The sequence below is a fragment of the Marmota monax genome, unplaced genomic scaffold (genome assembly GCF_021218885.2).
Source record: "Marmota monax isolate L192 unplaced genomic scaffold, Marmota_monax_Labrador192_F-V1.1 WCK01_AAM20220418_F8-fsc00101, whole genome shotgun sequence".
In the NCBI taxonomy this organism is placed as follows: domain Eukaryota; kingdom Metazoa; phylum Chordata; class Mammalia; order Rodentia; family Sciuridae; genus Marmota; species Marmota monax.
In genome coordinates, this window is record NW_026692786.1 from 1,298,256 (window position 1) to 1,322,612 (window position 24,357).

At 56.2% G+C, this 24,357-nt stretch overlaps 1 protein-coding gene across 4 annotated transcripts; it reads right to left on the reverse strand.

Moving 5' to 3' along the window:
* Window positions 1–1,486: 1,486 nt before the first annotated feature.
* On the reverse strand, window positions 1,487–24,317 carry Gramd1a (GRAM domain containing 1A). Of its 4 annotated transcripts, none has more exons than XM_046447984.1 (19): window positions 24,043–24,317; window positions 14,379–14,589; window positions 14,271–14,291; window positions 13,714–13,798; window positions 13,489–13,592; window positions 13,321–13,416; window positions 12,473–12,553; window positions 10,970–11,082; window positions 10,655–10,805; window positions 9,983–10,181; window positions 8,721–8,864; window positions 6,921–7,039; window positions 6,696–6,838; window positions 5,401–5,504; window positions 5,146–5,319; window positions 4,959–5,046; window positions 3,760–3,867; window positions 3,559–3,679; window positions 1,487–1,948 (listed from the first exon to the last, which is right to left on the reverse strand). In XM_046447984.1, exons 1-19 carry the CDS (start codon window positions 24,300–24,302, stop codon window positions 1,850–1,852), a joined length of 2,421 nt encoding a protein of 806 aa, XP_046303940.1. In that variant the 5' UTR covers window positions 24,303–24,317; the 3' UTR covers window positions 1,487–1,849. The 4 variants fall into 4 exon arrangements, with proteins under 4 accessions (XP_046303940.1, XP_046303938.1, XP_058436441.1 ...); XM_046447982.1 differs by having other exon boundaries at window positions 8,721–8,882; XM_058580458.1 differs by lacking the exon at window positions 24,043–24,317 and adding an exon at window positions 21,020–21,157 and having other exon boundaries at window positions 8,721–8,882.
* Between the last annotated feature and the right edge of the window lie 40 nt (window positions 24,318–24,357).

Here is a 24,357-nt window from a genome sequence, read left to right on the forward strand (position 1 = left end):
GAAAGAGGAAGCAGGGTGTGGGGCAGGTCCAGGGCAGAGGGGCAGGGAGCCAGGGATACCCGACACCTTTGTGGTCTGGGCTTTTAGGCCAGTCTCCCCTGAGCTGTGAAATTCCCCAGCAGAAAATAACCCTCCTGCTGTTCCCTAGGCCCTTCCTCTGTGGGGGATGGTAGGTGGAGGCACAGTAAGGACAGTCCTTATCAGAGGACACGGGCATCTCCTAAAAGCCTTGTAAGCTGTTGTTCATCTGCTATGGGCTCGACGCTGACCTCAGCACTTTCCTATTAATTCTTCCTACAAGGTGTTGACAGGTATCGGAAACTGAGGTACAGAGTGGCTGACTGGCCGTAATTATAGCACTAGAAGACAGAAAGGGCTGACCGCCCTTTGCAACTTGCGAATCACCTTGCTTCTATCCAATCCCTCCTCCAGTCTCCTGCCCCAAGTTTTTGATTAAGATGATTCTTGGAGTTGGGGATGTAGCTCAGTGGTAGAGTACTTGCTTAGCATGTGCAAGGCCCTGGGTTTAATCCCCAATTCTGCAAGGGCATGCCAAAGATCTCTCAAGGGCTTCCTCAGTCTGAAACCAGAACAGGGTCTGATGAGGTGGATCTGGTTCTAACTGCACAGGAGACTGAACCTCTAAGTCCATTTTCCTAGCTATAAAACAGGTGTCCAAACAACCTCCACCTGGGTGGGCTGCTGGGGGATCCTAAAGGAGGTTAGAACCTGGCATGTAAATATGGGGATTCTAGAGGCCAGGCGTGGAGTCTATCTCCCTGCCAGGTGGCCTCAGACACTACAAATCTTTATTTGCCTCTACCTCAAGGAGTCACTGTGAGAGTAAAATGAACATCCAATCTCAGCACAGAGCATGGTGCATATTTGGTATTCCTTTTTTTCCTCTCAACTTTTCTGCAATAAGCATAACGTTCATTGAACACTTACTCTGTGCCGGGGCCTGTAATAACATGGATTAACTCCTTGGGTTCTCATAATAGCAGTTCTCAAGGTGTGGTCCCTGCAGGACCACTGTCAGCCTCACCTTGGGAGTGTGTTGGCACCGCAGCTCAGGCCTGCCGGGACCCACTGAGTCCGAAACCAGTATTCTGTAGCAGCTCTCCAGGAGATTCCCCTGTGGTTAAATCTGAGATCCGATAACTTCTAACAATCCTAAGAGAAAGGTGCTGTTATTATGCCCACTTTACAAAGAGGAAACATGTCCAAAGTCACTGATCTGCTCCAGGGGACAGGACTTCTAAGAGGCAGTAGTTGAGCCCAGACACGGGGATGAGTCTATCCTTGGTGCCCTCTCTGGACTTGGATGATGCAGAGCTGGTGGAAGCTGCTGGAGAGGGGGGATCCCCAATGACTTTAGCACCTGCTGCCCCAGGAAATGGACAGATATGGCCTCCCCACCACAGTGGGATCCGAGTGCGACGGGAAGCCCCCACCCGTTCTGGGACCCTCCAGGCACAGGCACAGCCACTTCCAACCCTTTATTGGAACTCTGTCAGCCCCAAATAAATATAATACATTAAACCCAGAGCTGAGGAAATCGTGCACCCCAGGGGGTACCCCCATAACCCCAGCCAGGCAAAATAAGTTAGTGCGGGGCCGCCAAAGGCCAGACCAGCTCCCCGGCCGGGCAGGCGATGGCGGTCGGGCTTGCACACGCTGGTCTAAAGTGCATCTTGCTCTGTGGTCCCCACGTCTGCATGGCCCTCGGCAGGGCCACTGGGAGGGGCAGGCGGGAGGTTCCCGGCGCTCACACCGTGCCAGCAGTGGCCACCGGGGCTCTTTGTGTCCTTCTGTCCATTTGAGGGGACAGCTGTGTGGCCGGATGCCCTCAGGAGAAGCTGTCATCAGACCGTGGCTGTGGCTGGGTGTCAAAGGGCGGGTCCGAGACTGTGATCCCTTGGTGTAGCTTCTCCAGCGAGAACTTCATCTGCCAGGAGGGGGCAGAGCAGGTGAGCACTGAGAGGGTGATGTCAACCCCATCCTGCAGCCAGGAGGCCACGCCCCTACCCAACACAGGTCACCAAAGCCACGCTACACCCCGCTGCACCCCATTTTAACTTCTCCGAGGCAGCAGAGGATGGTCTCAGTGTGAGCGTGAGGTCAGGTGGCCTGGGGTTCCATCTCGGTTTTGCTGTTACTGCCCTGGGCCCAAGTCCCTCATCTGAAATGTGGGTCAGTGTTGTCCCTGCTTCATGGGACGATTTCAGGGACAGGATGAACACTGGAACCTGGCCCACAGGAAGTGCCGAATGTATGTTAAGGATGACTCTTTCCCCTGTGACCTTGGGCAAGCTCCTGACCCCCTGAACCCCAGGATGCTGCGTACCTCCTAACTTGCTACCAGAGGGGAAACTAGAGCATCCCTACAAGGCTGGCCAGGAGTGTCACCCGCGCTCAGCAACCGGGGGAGCCCCGCCTGGGCAAGTGCTCCGCCTGCATCTGCCGCTACAATCAATCTGCGAAGTCAACTCTGTACTCACGGCAATTTGAGAGAGAAAAATCATCAAAAATTTAATGCAGGGTGGAAGAGTTCTGCCCTCCTTCTCTTTGAGCCTTAATTTCTTCCCCATCATGTCCTGCACAGCCTTGGGGGCATCTCCCCGTGAGCATGATTTCAGGGTGCAACAAGGGTGATCAACTGGCAATTTTGGCTCTGATCACCTCAGAACCTTCCCTGTTTCCCATCACCCCCCTCACACACAGTGAGGGCACCTACCCCAGCACCCCACATTTGCCCTGACCCACCACAGCTGCCTGCTGGAGTCCACTGGGGCCGGGTATGCTGGGGGGCATCCTCACCACGTGGGGAGGGCATGCTGATTAGACTCCTACTGTGCGCCTGGTGCTCGGCTCACTTGACTGACAGCACACATCTATGAAGCGTTGACTTTTGGCCCAGCATTATTCCAAATGTTAACCCACTCCATCCTCACAAGAGGTGACATGGATTATGTGATCAAGGCTCAAAGTAAAGACACTTGCACAAGATCACACAGTAGAATTTGGATCCTGCCCTTGCACTACATGGGTACTTGGGTCAACTCCCTTTTTGGAGAACCTCTCTTCTGCCTGCAGACGCTATGACCCCTTTTGCCAGAAGGGAGCAAGAGGAACAGGACTGCATCTAGCCCAGCCCTGGCTGTAGTGACTGTTTTGGGGGTAGGCCCATGACCCCAGCAGCCAATGAGAGTGAACTCTCCATTGGAGTGGCAGGTGCCACCTTGATCATCCTGCAGCAAGGGAAACCCCCCCAAACAAAGCCAACCCTGAGCATCGGCATAGTCAAGAGATGCTCTGAGATGGATTCTTATTACTATCGAGGGACTGGATCTAGCCATGCCTGAAGGGAGCCCCCTGGACTTTTTCCAGGATAAGAACCAATAAATTCCTTCTCCATCCCACGGACGCCTCCAGCGACTCTGTGAGGTGGGGACTAGGAATGGCTTCCTCATTTTGCAGAGGAGGAAACTCAGGCCCGGGGAGGGGAGGGCATCTGGCTCCACAGCCCTGCCTGGGCCCCGGCTGGCGAAGCCCTACCTCATCCAGGAGCTCCACGGACGCCCGCAGGATCCGCCTCCACTTGTGCACCTCGACGCTGTGGAACTGCTTCTGCAGGGCCAGGATCTCCGCCCACTCAGTGGCCGTCTGAGGGAACTTGCTGCAGGGACAGGGGCCTGAGCACAGCCCCGGCCTCCCCAACCTGCCCAGCTGCCCAGCATCCTCTCACTGCCCGCTTACCCTTTGGCCAGGGCCAGGCTGTGCCACGACTCAAAGGTGTGGGCCGTCCTCTCCAGGGACCAGAGGCGGTAAAAGAGGAGGGCATTGAGGGCGATGAGGACAATGAGGCTGGGGGAGGGGTCAGAGGTCAGTGCCCCAAAGTCAGGCACTGAGCTCTGGACACCCCGCCACACAACCACACCTTGAAGGGGGCACTAAGATTACACCTCCATCTTTTCAGAGGATGAAACTGAGGTTCAGAGCGGGTAAGAGACAGGCTTAGGGATGCACAGTATGTAGTTAAACAGTCGGGGTTCAAAACCAGGCCTGTATGATACCCAGGCCCTTGACCACCACCCTAGGCCACATCCCTGGGGACCCAGGGGGGCCTGGAATAGGGAGACGAGGCTGCAGGGGGATGAGACACAGGGAGGGGAGGGCAGGTGGGAGACATGGGACCCTACCTCACACAGATCCTGGGAGCAGTGAGGGGAGCAAAGAGTGAGAGCCATGAGCCCAAGCCGGGCGCCCCCCCTCCCCCACCCCGGGCAGTGCTGGGGCAGTGCTGGCCACGTGGCTGCGCCTGAACTGGTCTGGCAAACTGAGGCCCAGAACGGCTAAGAGCATAGCCCCCTGCCCTCCCTCCCAGGGTCAGCTCAATCCCGGGGGCCTTATTTCCCTTCCCCAGAGCACCTGTCCCCTCCCCACCTTGATCGTGGGCCTTGCCTGCTCGGGTCTCAGCTCAGACATCCTGTGCTGTCCCAGGAAAGTCACCCCGACTGCCCCTCTGTGGGGCCTTGGAGGAAGCAGGTGCTGCCCTCCCACTGCCTCCCCACCCCAGTCCTGATCCCGCTGGGCTCACGTCAGGTCTGTCTCCCTGAGGGCTGTGGTCACGGTGTCCCAACCTCCACCCGGCTTAGAGCTGGGCAGGGACACAGAAGTAGAACGCACCAATGGCCGTAGTTCACTTGCACACCTCTCCCTGCTCACCAGGCTGATTCTTTAGCCTTTGATGCCAATCTACAACCCCCCCCCCCGCCCCCATCAAGGTCAAGTTACTTTGACCTCCCATAGCCCCCTGGGCCTCGGCTCTTCCAGCAGAGAATCTTCTCCATGACAAACTGAGCATCTACACTGTGTAAGGAGCACCAAGGAAGCCCAGAGCGGCCAAGCACTTGCTCAAGGTCCCACAGCAGCCTGTAGATCCAGGCCTCTCTTACACGATGCTGATGAGAACCAGGGCGTTGGGGATGCCTGCCCCAGGACCCTGCTCCATGGACGGTTCCGAGAAGCGGGAGCTGAGGGAGCCTGTAAGACAGCATCAGGGTCAGATAACGGCACACAAAGCCACCCCAGCCCAGGCCCCCAGCGCCTCCGCCTGCCTGAGCAGGCCCTGAAGGAACGCACCCGAGGTGTGCATGCCAGCCCGGGTGCAGGGGTCTGGATCCGGGTGCTGGGGACCATCTCCGTGACCCCTCCAGCTGAGGGGCCGCTTTCGCCTCCGCAGACCTGAGAGCAACCCCCGAGCCTCCTTCCCGCCTTCCTCTAGGGACAGCTTCTCGGCCTTGGCGAGCTCCCGCTCTGGGAAAGGACAGAGGGCTCTGGATGTGTACCCAGCCGGGCCACGACCCCACCCCGCCCCGGCTGGCCCTCTGCCCCTACCCAGGTGGTGGAAATAATCCTCAATGCCACTCCACGAGTTCTTTTCAATCAGGGACTTCACGAGGCTCCACGGCTGTTTCCGGTAGCGGATCTCTGAGGACACCCTGGGGCAGAGAGAGAGGAAGAGGGTCAGGGCCGGGCTCCCACCCCCTGGGGAGTTCCGTTCTTCCACTAACTCAGAGAGAGTCCTCTGTCACTCAGACACACAGATGCGCTCCCCCTCCCCGCCCACTCACCTTCCTGGACCTCCCCCCTAACCTGGCCTTGACCCCATCTCCGTCCGTGCCAGCCATCGTGGCCAGTCTCCCCACTGCCTGAGCCCCGTGAACTCACACGCTGATGTCCTGGCCCAGACCCCCCCAGGGGTCCCCGTGACCCTGCCCCTTCCTTCATATGCACACGTGGACTCCATCTCAGCCAACTGTGTCACCTCCTCCTACAAACATCTGTCCAAGAATCTAAATTCTCCTCCCCTGGGCTGCCTCGCCCTGGCCCAGCCTCCACCTGCTCCTGCCTGAACACTGTGGCCGCCTCCTCCCTGTCAGGTCCCCTGGCTCCTGCCCCTGCCCTTGTTATCTGTTCCCACCTGCAACCAGAAGGAGCCTGTGAACACCTGAGTCAGGTCAGGGTCCCCCAGCTCAGAGCCCTGACCCAGTGCACCTCACCAGGACCATGAAGCCATCTCCTTGATCTCACCTCTTACTCTTCCTCCACTGACTCCACTCTAGCCATTCCCACACTTCTGCCTCAGGGCCTTTGCACTGCCATCAGCCCTCACCTCCTTCACGTGCTTATAAAATATTCTTTCCTTAGAGAACCTTCCCCTGATCAGCACACTCAGGATAAAATCTCTGCTGGTTCAGCGCCTCCCACGCTCTTTAGCCCACTGTGCTTTTCCCTAAAGCTTTTATCACTAGTGAATGTCCTGCAGGCTCATTATCATTTTTATTGGCCAATACCCACCCAGAACATGAGTTCCCCAAGAGAAGGGTTTTTGTTTAATTTTGCTGTAGCCCCACGGTCTCGAATAGGCTGGGCACACAATAGATGCTCAATAAACAGGTGAACAACTGAACTGTTCACCTGCACACTCACTTGCCCTCTCTTGCTCAAACACCCCCTGCAGATGGGACCAGTCATCCCCAGGGCCACCCTCTCTATGCTCTGCTGTTCAGAGTTCTGGGTCTCAGGGACCCAACACTTCCGTTCCTCCTCCAAGGTGAGATCTGCAGCTGACTCAGGGTGAGGAGAGTGGAGTAGGGGCCCTGAGGCCACCAGGCCAAGGGGTGACTCACCGGAGCCGCGCCTTGTTCCGGGCAAGGCCCAGGATGCAGTAGCGGTGGGCCGTGTAGAAGTAGTCCTGGTACGGGATGCCCTGCGTCAGCACCTCCGAGTCCACCACGCACCCACCTGCCTGCGGGCCGCGCCGGAACAGCGTCTGCAAGGACGGGGAGGAGGGCAGTCAGAGCCACCCACCGAGCCATTCTTCCTGGCTGGCCACCCCACCCCACGGGCCCCACCTGTGTCTCCACCACAGAGGCGCTCTTGGGGCCCAGCGGGTTGTTGATGGGAATGGTGTAAGTCAGCACGCGGCGCTGGTGGCACTTGCTGTCCCCACTCCAGGGGCTCAAGGTCACATCTAAAGAAGAGAAGAAAAGAATGATGGAACCATTCTGGGTCCTCTGCCCTCCGGATGTAGGAGACTCAGTCTTTTTGAGGGTTTCAGTTTCCTGGAGATTTGTCCCCAACCGCTGTCCTTCCTTCAAGTCCGAATCTTGCCATCTACCCTGCCTTCCTTTTAGGAATCCATGACAGTTACAGCTGGGCCCTCTTCTGACCCCTCCTGGGGCCATCCCATCTACACCTGCAGCCTCAGTTTCCCCCTCTGTACCAGACTGGCTTCCCTCCGGGGCATCAGATCTAAGCACCTTCAGCCTTCTGGGTACCTTTCCCCGGAAGCCTCCCGCCTCCTCACACCTATGGAGCCCCACTGGCCTTAGCCCGTCTGCCCTGGGTCCCCATCCCAGTGTCCTCTGGGCTCCCACTGGAGTCCTAGACCTCACTTCCCTAAGGTCAGCTCCACCATCTGTTCAGTGCTCCTGGGGACCCTTCCTGGTTTGGCCCCTTCCTGCCTGCCCAGGGTTCCTCCCCAGCCTCCCGCTCGGCACCTGCCCTCAGACTCCGTTTCTGGTCAGGGATATCTGGTTAAAGCCAAGACTGACCATAACCTATCTGCCTGAGTTTTCTGCCTGATGTGTCAATCCCCAGGACGGAAGCTGCTGCTGTGAGGCCTGTCTTCTCCCAACACAGGGCACCCACCGTCCTTGGGACCACAGGGGAATCTATATTGTTCACTTTCAACAGAGGAAACAAGGAAAAATTACCATCTGACTAAGGCGCTGCCTGCTGGAATCTCTCCCCCAGCCTCGCTCAGCGGTCTCACCTCAACCCTTCCTTCTCACCGCTCCAGCCCTGACCCTGTGTCTGCCTCCAGTCTTAGAGGAGGCCTGACCTCGCTGGCCTCCTCCCCTGCCCTCTCCCTTTCGCACCCTCCTCAGTTCCTCCTTCCAGCTTCATGTCCTAGCAGCCCCTTCACTGCCCTCCAAACACAGCTGCCCACAGACCCATTTTTATTGGCCAATACCCACCCAGAACATGAGTTCCCCAAGAGAAGGGTTTTTGAGGGTTTCGGTTTCCTGGAGATTTGTCCCCAACTGCTGTCCTTCCTTCAAGTCCGAATCTTGCCATCCTGGTGGCCTCAGGGCCCCTCACATCACACCTGCAGCAGGTGGTACTTATTTGTGCATTTCCTGCCGTTCCCACTAGATCCTGGGCACTGAGAACAGGAGTTAATCTACCCTGGTCTCTCATGGTCTCCAAGCCCTGCACGAGTGGACACTGTGACCGTTACCTGGTATTTATTAGACCCTTACTGTATACCACTGTTCTAGGCACTACCCTAACACTAACTCATCTAGTTCTAATGGGATCCCCATAAGCTGCTGCTGTGAACAGTAAACAGAAGAAGAAACTGAGGCACAAAGTGGCTGGGAACCTGCCCAAGGCTACAAGGCTGGTATGAGGCTGAACCGCTTCAGCTCTCTCAGATGCTATTTTATTTTATTGAGACAGGGTCTGGTTGTCGAGGCTGGCCTAGAACTTGGAATCCTCCTGCCTCAGCCTCGGGAGTGGCTGGTATTACAGGACTGTGCCACGGTGCCCAGGGCCACGGGCATTGCTTTCACTGCCAGACTGCTGGCCTTCCTCGCCCTTCCCCTATACCTGGGAGACCCTGGCATCCTCTCTGGCCCGCCCCTGACCTGTGAACTTGCATTGCTGCAAGAATCCCTGGAGGAAGGCTGAGTCCGAGAAGAGCATCTGCTGCAGCCGCTCGGCTCCCACGTGGAAGACGGAGTTGATGAGGAGCCGGCCGGAGAGGTCGGGAAGCAGGGCGGCCAGATCAGCTAGGAGACAGAGAAGGGCTGGGGCGAGGTAGGTCCCATTCTTCCCTCTCTCTGGGTGACCGCTCCTCCCCACTTCAGGCCTCGTGGGCTGGATGCACATCTATCCTCCTGGACCAAAGAGAACTCAGCCCCTCGGCCACAGCTTGGCGCCCAGGGGCATCAGCCGTGATGATTGGCCCAGGGGTGTGTGTGTTACCCAGGCCAGCCAATCAGCCACAAAGATTGGTTTGGGGGCGGGCCCACTCGCCAGACTGAACCAATCAGAAGCAATCCTAACATTCTTGCTGTAGCTATTGGGAAAAGCGGGCCCCTTCTCTTTGAGCTAGTGTGAGAAATAGAAAGCCTGGTGGTCCTTTTTTAGAACATAGTAAAGGCTTAATTGGATCCAATTGTAGCCCGTCCCTTTTGCCCGCCCTAAAGCTAAAATTAACCAATCACGTAGATTGTAACCCCGAACTCCTCCGATCAGAGTGAAGGGCAGCCCTGCGTAGGTTAGATACGATCTACAGCCGCCCGCCCAGGCGCACGGGTTCCAGTAGCGCACCTTCTGCCAAAAGTAAAGGTCTGCCTTGCCCACCCACTTTCTGGCACGTGTTTGATTTTTTGTGGCACCTCGTTATTTCTCACACTAGGTTTGGCAGGGGCTCTGTCTGCCCCCACGAGAATAGAGGATACCCTGACAATTCTTTGGCACAGAGAAATGAACAGAATAACTGGCCTAAGCACTTTAACACGTACTAACATTTAATTAACCTTAACGACAAGCCTAGGAAGTGGACATTATTACTGCTTTCCCCATTTTCCAGATGGGAGAATCAAGGCTCAGGGAGGTTCAACAATGTGCCCACATTACATAATCCTGGTTAGAAATTAGGTCAACCAGGATTAGGACCCCAGCAACCTGCTTTCCAAGTCTGTGCTCTTATTCTTCCTGCCAGGCAGCCTTTGAAGCGGAGCTCAGGACAGAGAGACTTCTAGCAATGCCATTTGAATGCCATCTCTGCCTACCTCCTGCATTTTTTAGTCCCATGAGCCAATACATCCCCTCCTGCTTCACTCTCCTGAGAAAGGGTCGTTGTGTGTAAGGAAGGGAGTGAACGCGAGCCCTCCCTCCTCACCTTCCTCCCCCGTGGATGACGAGGAGTTACTTGTGTCGGTTAACAGCTCCTCCCTGGGCAGCAAGTCCAAAGGGCCCAGGGAAGTGGGCTCATCAGGTGGGTTGGGCTCTGTACTCAGGGGTTCTGCCACTGGAGTCACTGTCTGGCTGGAGGAGGCATCTGGCTGGCTGTCCGTCTGCTCCTCCTTGTCCTCCTCTGCCTGCAGAGAAAGGATTCATACAGCCTTGCCCCACCCCCATCGCAGCCTGGGGACCTCCCTGGGTGCACACTGGCTGCAAGGATTTGAGACACTGCTCAGACCTTGGTCAGTGAAGCCAATGCTGGGGAGCTGGTGTGCACACCTGCGGCTCAGGCTGAGCTGAGAGGCCCTGCGGACACCCAGATGAGGGCTCCTCTTAGCTCCAACCAGGGTTGTTTGGGATGCTTTCTGCCTTCCTGTCCATCTGTCTGTCCCTGTTCCATCCATCCACCCATCCAACTTGCTCCTTCTGCTTCTCACCCTTCCCGTTTTCCATTTGTCTCTCTTCCCTATCCAGCCCTACTTTCCTTGACCATCTTCCCACCTCCATCCGTCCCCTCCTTCGCCCATGTCTCTTAGTTAGTCCCTCTCTGCCATCCTTCCATTGTCCCTCCCAGTCAGCACCCTCCTCTCTCCTGTACCCGCCTGCTCACCCCATGGTCTGCATCACTGCTGGCCCGGGACAGGTTGGGGGTGATGCGGCCACGGCGCGATCCCACGGGGCTTGGCTCCTGGCTGTGGTCGGCAGCCCCAGAGGGGGTGATGTCGCTCAGGGCAATCACATCTCCCATATCCTTGGGGCTCCTGCAGTGAAGGGAAAACGTGGGACCACTGATCCTCCATCCCCCATTCACCTTCCTGGGCCTCCCAGGCCCTGCACACCCACCTCGTCCACCTGGCCCTTCTGGAACTCTGCACACAGCCCTATCTGGTCTCTAAACCCTGGAGCCCCTTCACCTCCAACTCACCCCAGACCATTCAGCTGCAAGGGGCAGACGTAGTCCTCATCTTCGCTGGTGAGGCCCAGCTCCGAGCCGTAGCACTGATGCACCAGGTGCCAGAGCTCGCGGGGACTCAGCGTCTGGGTAGGCAGGAATGGGGAAGACCTCACGTCCAGCCAGAGCCCTCCCTTCTAGGTTCCCCACCAGTCTTCAGCCTCCTGTTCCCCCGACGTCCACAAGGGGGCAGCATGACCTCATGAGCCAGGCCCCGCCCCCTCGGGCAGGAAACCCATCTCCCGCCTGCCAGACCTTGTGCCTGGGCACTACACCTCTGACCTATCAAGTCCTCCAAGGCTCTGGCCAGTTAAGGTTCTATTGTTACAGAGGAGAATACAGAAGTCCAGGAGGCCCAAGAATGGGAAATTATATGCTTGAGGTCACTTTAGTGAATCCCAGTTGCCTCTGGGATTCAAGTGCAGCCAGACTCAGAGCTCATGTTCCCACCCACGATGGCTACAGTGCCCCCGACTCTTTCTTCAGGTGTCCTCAGACGCCCTGGGGTTTCAGCTGCCTGTGCTCAGAGTGGCTGGATGACAACAGTGATGAAATAATAACAGTGATAGTGGTGGCAGCAGCTGGCACCCACTGGTGTGCCATGAGGAGCCCGGCATTCTGCTAACCCACGTCCGCTAACCCACCAGGACTTCAAAACGGATCTGGGAAGTGGGCACTAAGATACCGTCTTCATTTTAAGCCGGGTGCAGTGTAATATGCCAAGGTCAGCTGACTGGGAAGTAGCAGTGCTGGATGAGCTCCCAGGAGGCCGTGGAGAGCTCTGGCGCTAGTCACCAGCCCACCCACCTCAGACAAGCTGACATCACCGAGTGCTTCTTCCGGACCCAGCTCTGGGTGTTGTGAAGTAGGGGCGGTCCCCATGGGCCAGATGGGGTTTAATGACTTGCCCCAGGTGGCACTAATCAGTGATGGGGCTGGAACTGCAGGGCCTGAGTTGTGACTGTCCTCTGCCCTTGGCCTCTCTGGACACTAACTCTGCATTGTCCCCTCAGGATCCTCGGTGGATTCTCTGGCACTCTTACTTCTGGGGGTGACCACAGCTGGAGCTGCCCCCCGGGGATAAGAGGTCCTCAGATGGCAGGGCATACACAGCAGAGCTGGAGGAGGGGGTGCGGATGTTCCAAGGTGCTGCGGCCCCCAGCATCAGCCTTTGTGTGAGGAGCACCCAACATTCCCGCCAGCAGAACCTTGCTGCTGCCCAGTGCGGGGCTCTTCCCCAGCCCCAGGGATGATTAACGACTGGTTTACACCCACTCCTCTCTTCTGCTGGAGACTCAGCTTCAGAGTCAGGCCTGAAAGAAGCCTTTGGCTGTCCCTGGATGGACCTATGAGGCTACATGAGGCCTGGTGTCCATGGAGAAGAGCTGGGGGTTCCTCCTGTTCCCTGAGGTCTGGCATCCCTGGCTCCATGGTCCCCTGGCACCCTGCTTCTCCCCCAGGCCTCACCAGGCTCACCTTTTCCAGCAGTGCATTCTGCCAGAGGCGGAAGATAAGGAGGAAGCAGCGGTCACGGGCCCCAAAGGAAGTGAAGAAATGCTGCAGAGAAGAAGGGCATGTGAGAGCCAGGGGAGATGGGGCGGGGCCAGAGGGTAGATGGGGCGGGGCCAGGGGAGAGGTGGGGCGGGGCCAGGGGAAGCTCCATCCTCATTCAGGACTATCCCTGCTGCTCTGTCCTGATGTACCCACTCATTTGTCCCTGCATTCATTCCACAAAATAGTTATCCTGTGCCCAGACCTGCAAGGTCACCGCAAGGTGGAGACAGCCCATGGCTCTTCCTCAGAGCTCACAGTCTGGGTGGGAGACAGACCCTTCTCTAGACAGGCTCAGCTCAGGGCACTTTCCCAGCCCCCTTGGTCTCTGAAGTGGTCAGCTGATCCACAAAACACAAAGGAAGTTTGCTATGAAGTCTTCCCCTGCCCTCCCTGCTTCCTGTCCTGCAAGTGGTTGGACTAGCCATCTTCCAATGAACTGGCCCTGAGGCAATAATGCAGAGGACAGGATGGAGCATCAGAGAGGCATCTAAGGGGCAAGGACATCTGAGTTGCTAGAGACATGGGAGGGAAGGATTTCACTATGTCCCTGAGCGGCTGTGTGAGGAAAGGATCTGACAGGAAGTTGAGGTAGGGACCCAGGTCAGAGAGGATGGGAGCCCGGCCATGGCAGGGGCTGGGAGAATAAAGAGCAGGTGACGGACCTGAGAGAGGTTTGGGGTCCAGAAGAAACGGAGCTTGGTTTTGATTGGCTTTGGGTCAGGGGAGCAGGGAGATGCTGAGATCAGTGACCACTGGGTCCCTGGACTCACCTTCTCGCTCTCTGTACAGATCTGGATGGCGTTAGGGATCAGCTTGGCCGTCTTTTCCTTCTTTAGACACGTCACTTCCTTCAACTGGATGGAAATCTGAAGGGGGCAGGAGGGTCAGAAGGGGCCAGGGCCCCGCCACGCTGAGGCCTCTCCCTCCCATCAGCTCACCGTGGTCTCCCAGCGGAAGATGTTGCTGTAGAAGCAGATCCAGTTCTCAGAGAGATAGAGGCGCCCCTGAAGGAGGATCTCACGCTGCAGAGCACAGGAGTAATCTGAGAGCGGGAGAGGAGAGACAGGTAGATACTGGAGTCACCTGGCTGGCTGTTCGCGCAGCCCAGAGGCTGGGAACACAGGTCAAGGGGGTGGGACCAGGTCTGGGGTGCAGGGACTCACCCACGATGAGGCGCTCAGCTTCAGGGAGTTTGCTGAACAGCTTCCGGAAGTCTTCATTGCGCTGTTTGTAGGTGGGGCTCAGCATCTAGAAGTTTGGGAGAGAAAACCTGGATGGGGATACCCACCTGCAGCTCTGCCCCACAAAGCTTCCAGAGCCCCCTCAGTCTTCCCAGCCTCTTAGGCGCTCTGAAGTTTCAGTATCTAACCTGCTTTGCCTTCTATTGCCCATGACATGAGGATCCCTTGAGTGACAGCTGTCATTTTCTGATTTCTTAGATCAGCCAGATTCTATGTCAAGTCCTGCCAGCATCACCAACTCCCATTGACTGTCCCCTTCAGCCTTGTAAGGCAGGGCTGTTTCTTAAGGAGAGTTTGAAAGGCCCAGAGAGTTAACTGATGCCCTTTATCACACAGCACATAACTAGCAGCACAGGGTGTGACTCTGGTCTGCTAATTGCAGCCCCTGTTTCTTGACTGCTTCAACCTGGGGCTCTAGGTCAGCAGATGGACCCCTCCCTCCTGCCCCCTCTAGCAAGTCCCCTTGCCCAGATACTTACACTGTACCAGCTCTGCATCTTCTGCAAGGGAAAGAGAGGAGTTAGGATGAGGCCTCGGGTTACCCACCTTGCCACCCCTCTGTGCCCCCAACTGGCGCTTACGCCAACCTTGCTGTTGCGGATGAAGTTCCGGCTGCCCAGGCTCTGGGTGCTGGGGGTCCCAGACATGCCACTCTTTTCTGAGGAGCTATCTGACCCCTTCTCCACCATGGTGCCTGGTTCTGGCTCAGGAGGGGGCCGGCTTGGGGGCAAGAGCTGCAGCCGCTTGCGGAGAGACGGGGAGCTGCTGGGTGTGCTCCGGCCAGAGTGGGGCGTGGTGCTGGGGTGGAGAGAAGAGGGGTGTTGAGGGAAACGGGCTGGGGATGGGGACGGGCCTGGGTTTTCTTTTCTGTTTGGTTTTTGAGGGGGCCCCAGGGATTGAACCCAGGGGCACTTGAGCACTGAGCCACATCCCCAGCTCTGTTTTGTATTTTATTTAGAGACAGAGTCTCACTGAGTCGTTTAGGGCTTCACTCAGTTGCTGAGGCTGGCTTCGAACTCGCGACTCTCCTGCCTCAGCCTCCCAAACTGCTGGGATTACAGGCGTGCACCACTGCGCCCTGCCAGGCCTGTTTTTGAAGGCCCATCTATGGGCCCATTAACCCCCATCCACCCACCCACCCTTCCATCTATTCATCTATCCATTTGTGCCTCAGTTACCTCCTTTACCATCCAGAGAGTGATAAACAAATCACTATGTGTAAGTACTGAGTGCCTCTAACAGAGCCAGGTCCGTCTGAGCTCTCAAGAACACCTGCTTCCCCCTCAACCCCTTGCAGTGCTAGGGATAGAGTCCAGGGCCTGAGCGGGAAAGCGCTTTACCACTGAGTACAACCCCCATCCCCAGCTCTTTTCATTTTATATTGAGACAGGGTCTCACTAAATTGCCCAGGCTGGCTTTGGACTTGTGATACCGTGCCTCAGCCTCCGGAGTAGCTGGGATGATAGTCTGCGCCACGGCACCTAGCCTTTTTTTAAAAAACATACTAATTCATTCATACAACAAATATTTATCGAACAGTGACTTTCCACTTAGTTGCTCAAGCTAAAAACTTAAGAGTCTTTCTTAATTTCTTTCTGTCTCCCAAACACTCATTTCCAATCTGTCAGCAAGTCCCACTGGATCCACCGCCACACTTTATTTCCAGGGCTGGGGATGTAGCTCAGGGGTAGAACACTTGCCTAGCATTCCCAAGGCCCTGGGTTCCATCCCCAGCACGCACATGCACAAAAAAGTAAAACTACTTTTTTTCTTTTTGGTACCAGGGATGGAACCCGGGGTACTTAACCACTGAGCCCATCCCCAGTCCTTTTTATTTTTATTTTTTAGAGACAGGGTCTCACTAGGTTGCTTACAGCCTCACCAAGTTGCTGAGGCTGGCTTTGAACCTGTGATCCTCCAGCCTCAGCCTCCAGAGCTGCTAGGATTACAGGTGTGCACCACCGCCCATTATTTCTTTTCTACCCACTTCTCCCTGTTCCAGGCTCCATCCCCAACTGCTGGGCACCCAACGGCCTCCACCTGGGTCTCCTGCTCCTGGCCCTGCCCCCACAGTCTGTTCCCACTGCAGCCTCTTCTGGCTGTGACCACCTGAGTCAGATCAGGGTCCTCCCAGCTCCAAGTCCTGCCCTGCCTTGACTGCACCTCACTTCAGGTTCAAGCCAAGTCCTCACCCTGAGACCCAAAGCCCCAGTGACCAGGTCCTGTCACCTCCCTGACCTCATGGCCTCCCCTCTCCTTGTTGTCCCAGCCATTCCAGCCTCCTTCTGTTCCTTAAGCTCTCAAACTTCATTCCCATGACAAGGCCTCTGCATCTTTGGTCGTCTCCACCGCAGCCGCATCTCCAATGCTCCTCCTCCTGGTCACTCAGCCCAGCATGGCACCTCCCTAGTCACACCCCATGTTATCTACACTCACCCTGGTTCATTGCCTGACGTGCATATCAGGAGGTTGCTACTTGTCACCTAGTACCCCAAACTGTATGGGACACACAATAAACATGGGTGACTGAGTAAATGATCCCATGCTGCCTGGAGCTGGCTGTGGCTCCCGCCCTTGGAGAGTTAACCTGGGGGTGGGGAGATGTTAGACAAACAGAGCACTCGGATGACTGCGCAAATACAGACTAATAATAAAGGCTGTGGGGTAAGCATCGGGAACTTTAAAGGGACATTCACTGTGGACTCCTTATCAGGAGCTATGGCCAGCTCTCTGTGTGCTTAATTTTATTATTCCTCAAACAATCCTGTGCACCTGATCGCATCACCATTCCCGCTTCATAGAGGAGGCAGTATGAACCACTTGCCTAGGGACGGCAGCTGGTTTATTTCAGGGCAGTGACCTGTTCTGGGATGCAGGTGGGATTCCCTCCACCAGGAGGGGCTCTAGCAACTCACCTCTCCTGCCACCAAGCATCAGCACACACCCTTCCCTCGTCCAGTCCACCCCTGCCCTTCTCTGCCCAGCAGATTCTTATGTGTCCTTCAAGACTTGCTCACGCACCCTCTCCTCACTCCAGTGCCCCTTGTCCCTCGCCTGACGTGCGTATCAGTCTGATGTCACTGTCTGATGTCAGCTCATTTCCCCCACAGGTCTGCTGGCTTCCTGATGGCAATTGTTGGGTCTACTCTGGTCCCTGCTTTGTTCAAGTGTCTGTCCCAGCCTTGCTCAGGACAATGCAGAATGAAGCAGTCACATACTTGTGAAATGAATTTGTGGAATATATGAATAAATTAACACAAATGGTGGCTTGGGCCATTGCCACTCTTCCTGGACCAGCCTCCTTGGTCTCCTGCTTCAGTGCCTGCATCCAGTCTGTGCCCACCTGCAGCCAGAGCCAACCTGTGCAAACCGGACTCAGGCCACCTCTCACCCCAGGAAAGCCCGGATCTGGTCCCTCTTGACCCATGTCACCTGTATTCCCTCCCCTGCAACCCAAATGCTTTTTCTTCCAGATGTCACCTCCTTCAGGTCCTTCTCGGTGGACACATCTCAGGACACTTCCCCCAGCCCTGTGCCCTATTTGAAACCACACTGCCCACCCTTGATCCCCTTCTCTGCTTTCTTTCTCCTCAGCAGCAGACCTCTGTATCTCCCCCAGATTCTCATCCAACCACCTGGCCTCGGCCTGGCACACAGTAGGTACCCTGTGCAGATCTGCACTACGGACGGACTGAGTGAATGATCCATCACCTCCCTCCCAGAACTTGGATTCAACCAGGCGTATAAGTTGCAGAACTTGGACTTGCAGGTCTAGGGGCTTCCAGTCTCAGTGCTGCCATTTCCTGTGTGACTGCAGGCTGCTATCTGCACCTTCCTGAGCCTCAGTTTACTCTGCTATATAATGGGAATAGCAACTGCACCCACCTCACAGGGTTACCTGGAGGGAAAAAAAGCGACACATAAAGCCCAGCATATAGAGACACTTTGGTTGGTTGGACTCTTCTCCCTCTTTCAGGAGCAAGCAGATAAGGGGCCCTACCACCATCCTGGCCCCTCTACCCAACATGCTGCGTGGACCCTGACAGTGCCTCCCATGCACCTAGGCTGGCGGCGGGAGCCTCCGTCATTCGCTGTCTACGCATGCTCTGCACCTACCCTGCACCTGGCACTGGGGACACACGGGGACACATGGGGACACACGGCGGGGTGGGGGAACACACAGATCCCTCTGTAGGGACAGTGTGCCCGCTGAGGGACCCAGTCAATCAGTAAGAAAGCATATAATGAGGTTGATGACCTCAGACACTGGCCAGTGCTCCTGAGCAGCACTGCTCAGCATAGCCCCACATTGGCAGCACCAGCAGCACCGGAAGTTGTTGGAAATGCAGATTCCAGGACCCTGTCCTAAGCTCCAGAATCAGAAACCAGGGTGGGCCCCGGGAGATTCTGCTACACGCTCACAGGCAAGGACCACAGAGACACAGGATGGGACAACTAGGAGCAGGGATGGTTTCTTTGGTGAGAGAGTCTGCAGAGGCCTTGCTGGGCAAGGCTGTGGTCATGAGGGCAAAGAGCAGATCTGGCAGAGTGGGAGAACGGGAGAAGACAGTTCTAGGTGCAGGAACATCAAGTTCAGGCACAGGACTGAGCTTGGCAAGTCTGAGGAAGAGTGAGGCGGCCAGCAGGCCTGGGGGAGGCGGGGAGGGCCCAGGCCAGAGGCCTGTGAACCCTGGTCAGGAGTTTGTGGGGTTCACCCTGAGGGTACTGGCGAATGGTGAAGGGCTCTGAGGAGGGGGTGATCATGCCACTCCCACTGCCCCAATCTTCTCACCTTTGGCCTGAAACACAGTGTTGAGAGCCACAGCCCTGCCCTACTCTCCCAAAGCCAAGGTCTAGAGGCAGGGTGCCTGGGACAGGTTCAAGACACACAAACAGGGCAAGGCCCACACCCCAGTTCTTGCTCCTGGGCAGGACAATGAGGAAGTGCCCAAGGGCAGGCCCAGCCCAGGGTCTGCCCAACCAAGCTGGCAGTAGAGAGTGAAGGGAGGAGCCCAAGCAGCTAGAGGACCGTTACAGGGGCGGGGACTGGGAAGTGTGGGTTTTTGCCACTGCAGACGCTTCACCTCAGACTTCCGGGGCTGCCCGAAGATGCCTCTGGTCAGAGTGGGGCAATGCATACCCAGGTATGCCGAAAACTCAGGAGGGTCACACACAGCTAGTGTCCTGGGCAAACTGCAAAGTCTGCCATATGCACACACACCCACACACACACACAATGGTAGTGTCACAGATATGCTATAGTCACGCACAGAGCCAGGGTCCCAGAATAATTACAAACACACACAACCGCAGCATTATAAATATGCTACAGCAACACACAAAGTTCTGGAAAAGACACACACGCACACGCACACGCACACGCACACACACATAGGCTTGCACATACACAGCACTGCAGAGGGCTCAGAAGCACATCGAAAACCACAGAAAGTCCCAGATAAAGGACATTCACACACAGCCTCAAGAAAATGTCAGGAAAGCATCAAAGGCAAAAACCTTTCCACAATCACAAAGAAAGCTACGTGGCGACAATCCCGGGGCCCCCAGCTAACACACACAGTCCTAGGTAAATGAAGTCATTTGGTCAGCCTGCACTTCCTGCCCTCATGGTCTCACTGTCTGTCAGGAAAGACAAAGCAAAGGCCAGTTTTAAAGTGACAAGGGATGGAATGGTCAGCTGCTGTTGATACAGCAGAGAACCTTGACACTCACACACCATGAAGGACTCCGGAGTAATACTGTCCAGGGGGCTGTGGGCACACCTTGACAACACAGTGGCCAGATACTGAATTAATGTGTAGGACATGCTTTACAAACCAAGGGGGACAACATCAGTTATCACGGTTACTGCCTCCAGAGAGTCAAGGTTACACCCAAGGTCTCAGGAAGGAAGGTCCCAGGCCCACAGAGAACCACCAGGGGTCTCTCTCTCTCTCCTCACACAGACAAAGCCACAAAGGGTCTCAGCGGCACACAGAAAACCTCACTCAATATACAACAATGTCACAAATGGATACGTATGGAAAGTCATCCAAACATAGAACTGTAAATTACAGGCACAAACAGAGGGTCACATCGACAGAAACAGATCTTCCAAACATTCAATGTCACTAGTGGACACATACTGGTAATTCATATTTGCATACAAAGCTAAATAAGAGTTGGAACACAGTAGGTCATGGTGCAACAGAGAGCCCCAGACACATGTCCACACACTAGAGTCATTATGGAACACACACTGGGAACTCTCGGTGACACTTGGAGCCACAGATGGAATTAATGGTAAATTCCTGCACAAACAACCAAGGAGGACACAGGAGCCCCAGGGCGCAGGTAAACACTCCTAAGTCCCTAGCAGGTAATTTGTATTTGCTCATGGAGTCACAGATGGAATGAAAACACATCACACGCTGTACAGCCAATGGTGGGTCCCAGCTGCAGGTGAAAAGCCCCAGACACACACGACACAGTCACAATCAGACCCACACAGGTAACTTGTGGGAGCACCCAGGGCCACAGACGGAATTTATGGTGAATTACACACACAGATACCACCGAAAAGGATCACAGCTGCTTCACACGCGCCAAGAGCCCAGACAGACCTGCAGACACTTGGGAGACGCAGTTCAGATGGGAAACATCGTCGCACACGGTGGCCAGACCCCGGGAGGAGCTGAATTCCGCGCCCACTTGGCCCCAGCGGATCTCGGCGCTGGGTCCTCGGGCCACGCAGAAGCCCCCACCCCAGCGGCAGCCGAGGACGGTGGGAGGGGGCGCGCCCAGGGGACCCTGTCCCGGGCCTGCCGGGGCTGCGCGGCCTGTGGGCCCGGCTGGCGGGGACTGGCCACGGTCCTCCCTCCTTCCCGGGCCCACAGACCCGGCCGGCCTCGCGCCAGCCCCTGGCCCCCGAGGGCCGAGCCAGTGCAGGCCTGGGGACCCTCCCCGCAAGAAGGGCCCCGGGCCCCCCGCAGAACCCCGCACGCCGGCGCGGCGCGGGCCAGCAGCGGCCACCCCGACCGCGGGCCTCCCCGCCGTCGGCGCTCCATCCCCGGCTGCACCCCTTGCCCCGTGAGCCCCCCGCACCTCCGCCCCCCGCCACCGGCCAGGGTCGCCCCGGCCGGCGCCCACGTGCACCAGCTCCCGACCCGCCACCCCTGGCGGCGGCCTCCCGCTCCTCCCGGCCCGACCCCGGCCGCCCGCTCCTTACTCGAACATGGATGCGGCGCGGCGGGCGCGCCCGGCCGCAGGGCAGGGCAGGGCTGGCTGAGCGGGGCTGGCTGAGCTGGGCGACCCCGCAGGGCACCGGCCTCGCCTGCCTCGGCCGCCGCCCCCACCCGACCCCGCCGCCCGCACAAAAGGCCGGAGCCGCCGGAGGCCGCCGCGGCGTCAGCGACACCCCCTTCCTGCCCCCGCCCCGCCGCGTCACGGCGCCGCCCCCTGCCCGGGCGGGGACGGCGGGAGCGACCGCTGCGGCCTAGGAGAGGACCGAGAAGCTGGGGGAGTCCCGCTCACCCAGGGGGTCGGAAATGGGGAGGAGGACAGGGACACAGCGAGAGAAGGGGACACAGAGGCTCTGCTAAAACCGAACACCGGATGGTAACTGCCTGGGACACACTGGGCGCCCTGTCCCCTGGCACCCAGAAAAAGGTCCTCCTTCACCCCTCTCTTTAACTGACACCCATACCCCAGGGAGGACCAGGAGGGGTGGGGCGAAGGTGGCACAGAAGTGCTGGGAAGCCGAGGTGTGTAGGTGGTTTTGGGGGGAACCGAAGAGCGCGGGAAGGGGTGGGGCTCCCTTCCCCCTCCCAGTCTCCAGGACCTCGGTCTCTGGGGACTTCGCAGTCCTAGTCCTCCAGTCTGAGTCAGAAGCTTGTCCCCTCTGTCTCTTGTTAGTGCTGTGGCCCTGAGCAAGTTACCCCGGGCCTGGGCATCCCACTAACTCTGTGGTAAGGGCTTTCCCCGACAGACAGTGCTTTTAGAGATGGGAAGCCCGGCCTCTGGGTTTGGGGAAGATACTGACCTTTGGGAAGTGATTTGCAAGCCACCCAACTGCGTGCGACGTGGGTCAGGCCCTTGCTTGGAAGCCATAGCCTGCACCCATCTCTGCAAGGTGCTGTCTTTTGGTGTCCTGAATTCCTTGACCAAAAACACATAACATGAACCCCAACTCCCAGCTCCTAGGCTCAGGCCCCCAGCAGAGGGACTTGTTCCCCACCCCTCTTTAGGGTGGGCTATCCCTACCTCTTCTGAAAAAACTCCATTCTCTGATAGTAGAATGAATGGGACATTATCACCTAAGTGCATATATGATTACACAACCTGTTAACTCTACATCATGCACCACCAGATGAATGAGAATTCATACTCCATTTATGTATGATGTGTTAAAACACATTCTACTGTCAAGTATAACTAATTAGAACAAAATTTTAAAATTGTAAGATGTTAAAAAACAACAACAACAAAACATCCCTTCCCAGCCCTTAACCTTTCCCTACCTCCAACCCCCATCCAAACAAAACACAAACAACCGTGTTTCCTATATTTGTTGATGGCCAGCCCCAAACCTCTGAGTCTTCCTTCACCCCTCTCTTTAACCGACACCCACACCCTAAATATCACAAACCTTGTCAGCTCCACCTACAAACCTTATCCAGAATCTAAAATCCTCTCCCCTACTCCTACCCAGACTATCACACCAGCCTCATCCATCCCTGGTCTCCTGTTCCAGTCCAGTCCTGGCTCAGGGACACCCCAACCCCACCCCTAACATACACCTCATCCCAGGTAAAAGCCAAGAAGAGCTCAGGTTGGCCCCTATGGCCCTTGTGCTTGGCCTCTCTCACCTGTGGCTGCCTCCTCCTAGGTCTCCCTTTGGCTCATTCCCCCAGCCACCGTGACTCCCTTCTCTCTCTCTCTCTCTCTCTCTCTCTCTCTCTCTCTCTCCAGGCACCTTCCTACCCTAGGCCTCCTGCCTCTCAACCTCCTCCTGCTACCCCTTCTGCCTAGGAAAGCTCTTCCCCATTCTCCCATGGCTGCCTCTCCTCCTTTGATGTCCGGCAGGTCCTTCTTCCACCCTTTCCCGTGTCCCATTGCCCTCTTTATACATTTCTCCTTGCCTGTTTCTTCTTTTGAAATGCTTTCACACTTTTAAGTAGGGTTTATTTCCAACAGGAAAAAATTATCATGGCCATCTAGGTCTCCATCACCCATATCCAATAGATGTGGACGTTTGACCATTTTGTTTGAGATCCTTACAAAAGAAGGAGAAGACGAAATTATCTATTAAAGTTACAGCCAAAGGCCCAGCTCCCCATCCCCACCTGCTCTGCCTGGGCACCCCAAGGTGCCACCTGCCTCAAAGCCAGTGTTGGTCCTTCCCATGTGATTTCCTATCCTTTTCCCGCATCAGGATGCATCCACTAACAACATCGCCTATCATTCGGTGTCTTTGAAAAAGATACACAATCGGGCTCCTAAAGTACTGTTTTGCAACTTGCTTTTTCTCATCCCCAGTATTTCTGAGGTTTCTGCACACCGATGCACACAGCTCTACTTCATAAACTTCAGCTCTATGGAGTGTCCATTGTTGGAAGAAACCACGTTGAGTATTTCTATTCAGGTCATCATAGTTCTTTCCTTTTTTTCCCCTTGTGCCCTTGAACCTCCCAGTTCCTGTCTCCCTGGAATAGAGGTAGGATTTCTTTCCAGAAGTTTTGTTTAAACCTTTTTTTTTTTTTTTTTGGCCTGTGAGCTACAGCAGGAAATACCTCTCGCATTTGCCTCCGGCACACACTTAGGAATATATGTCATGTCACAGAAGTTGCAGGAAACCACACTGACGCTTGCTAAGCCCCATATGAGGTGTTACTTTCAATTCTATATTATTTTGGTGTGGGAACAAAGTGGGATCACAATTGACCACATTAGTTTCGTGACCCTTACGTGGGTCCTCACCCATAGTTTGAAAAACACTGAGTGTGTCAAATGGCGGGGGGCAGGGTGGGTTCCACTCTAGTCTTGCTAGGCAGTGTTCAGTTGTGCCAATGCACACTCTACTACGACTGTTTCATCATTTCCAGCCAGGTCCCTGTGGGGCCACCCTCACTAACCTGTAGTCCCCCCACCTCCACCTAGGCAACGACAGCCCACAAGGATCCCACCCTTGAACATGAGTAGAGAGAGAGGAAAAAAACCAACCCACTATCCGTTCCACTGCCCAGGTCTCACCTGTCCTGAGACAGACTTTCCAGGTCTGGGGTCCTCGGTCGCTGCAAGCGTGGGGTGGTTGGGGTGGAGGGGGGTGACTCCCCGTCACTAGATGGTGTTATGTGAATGGTGGGCACCTCCAGGAACCTCCATGACTCAGGGGCCAGGCCCTGGGATCTCTCATTTTGTGCCCGATGCTCAGCTGGAGGAACAGGAGAGTCCTGGGCACTGCCCTGGGAACCTGGGGGCACCCAGGACAGCAGGGGTAGGAGCTCAGCCATGAGGAGGCTTGTGGACAGCAATGTGGCCTGTGGGGTAGGAAAAAAAGATAGGTGA

Bases quoted from the DNA above. Each gene is read 5' to 3' on its own strand.
- Gramd1a (XM_046447982.1), bottom strand. From the start codon at position 24,302: ATGGCTGAGCTCCTACCCCTGCTGTCCTGGGTGCCCCCAGGTTCCCAG. The intron at 10,182-10,654 runs GTGAGCAGGCGG...CTTTCTCTGCAG, and splicing joins GCAGTGATGCAGACCATGGG to GCAGAGGAGGACAAGGAGGA. The intron at 7,040-8,720 runs GTCAGGGGCGGG...TCTCTTCTTTAG, and splicing joins GCAGCAATGCAAGTTCACAG to ATGTGACCTTGAGCCCCTGG.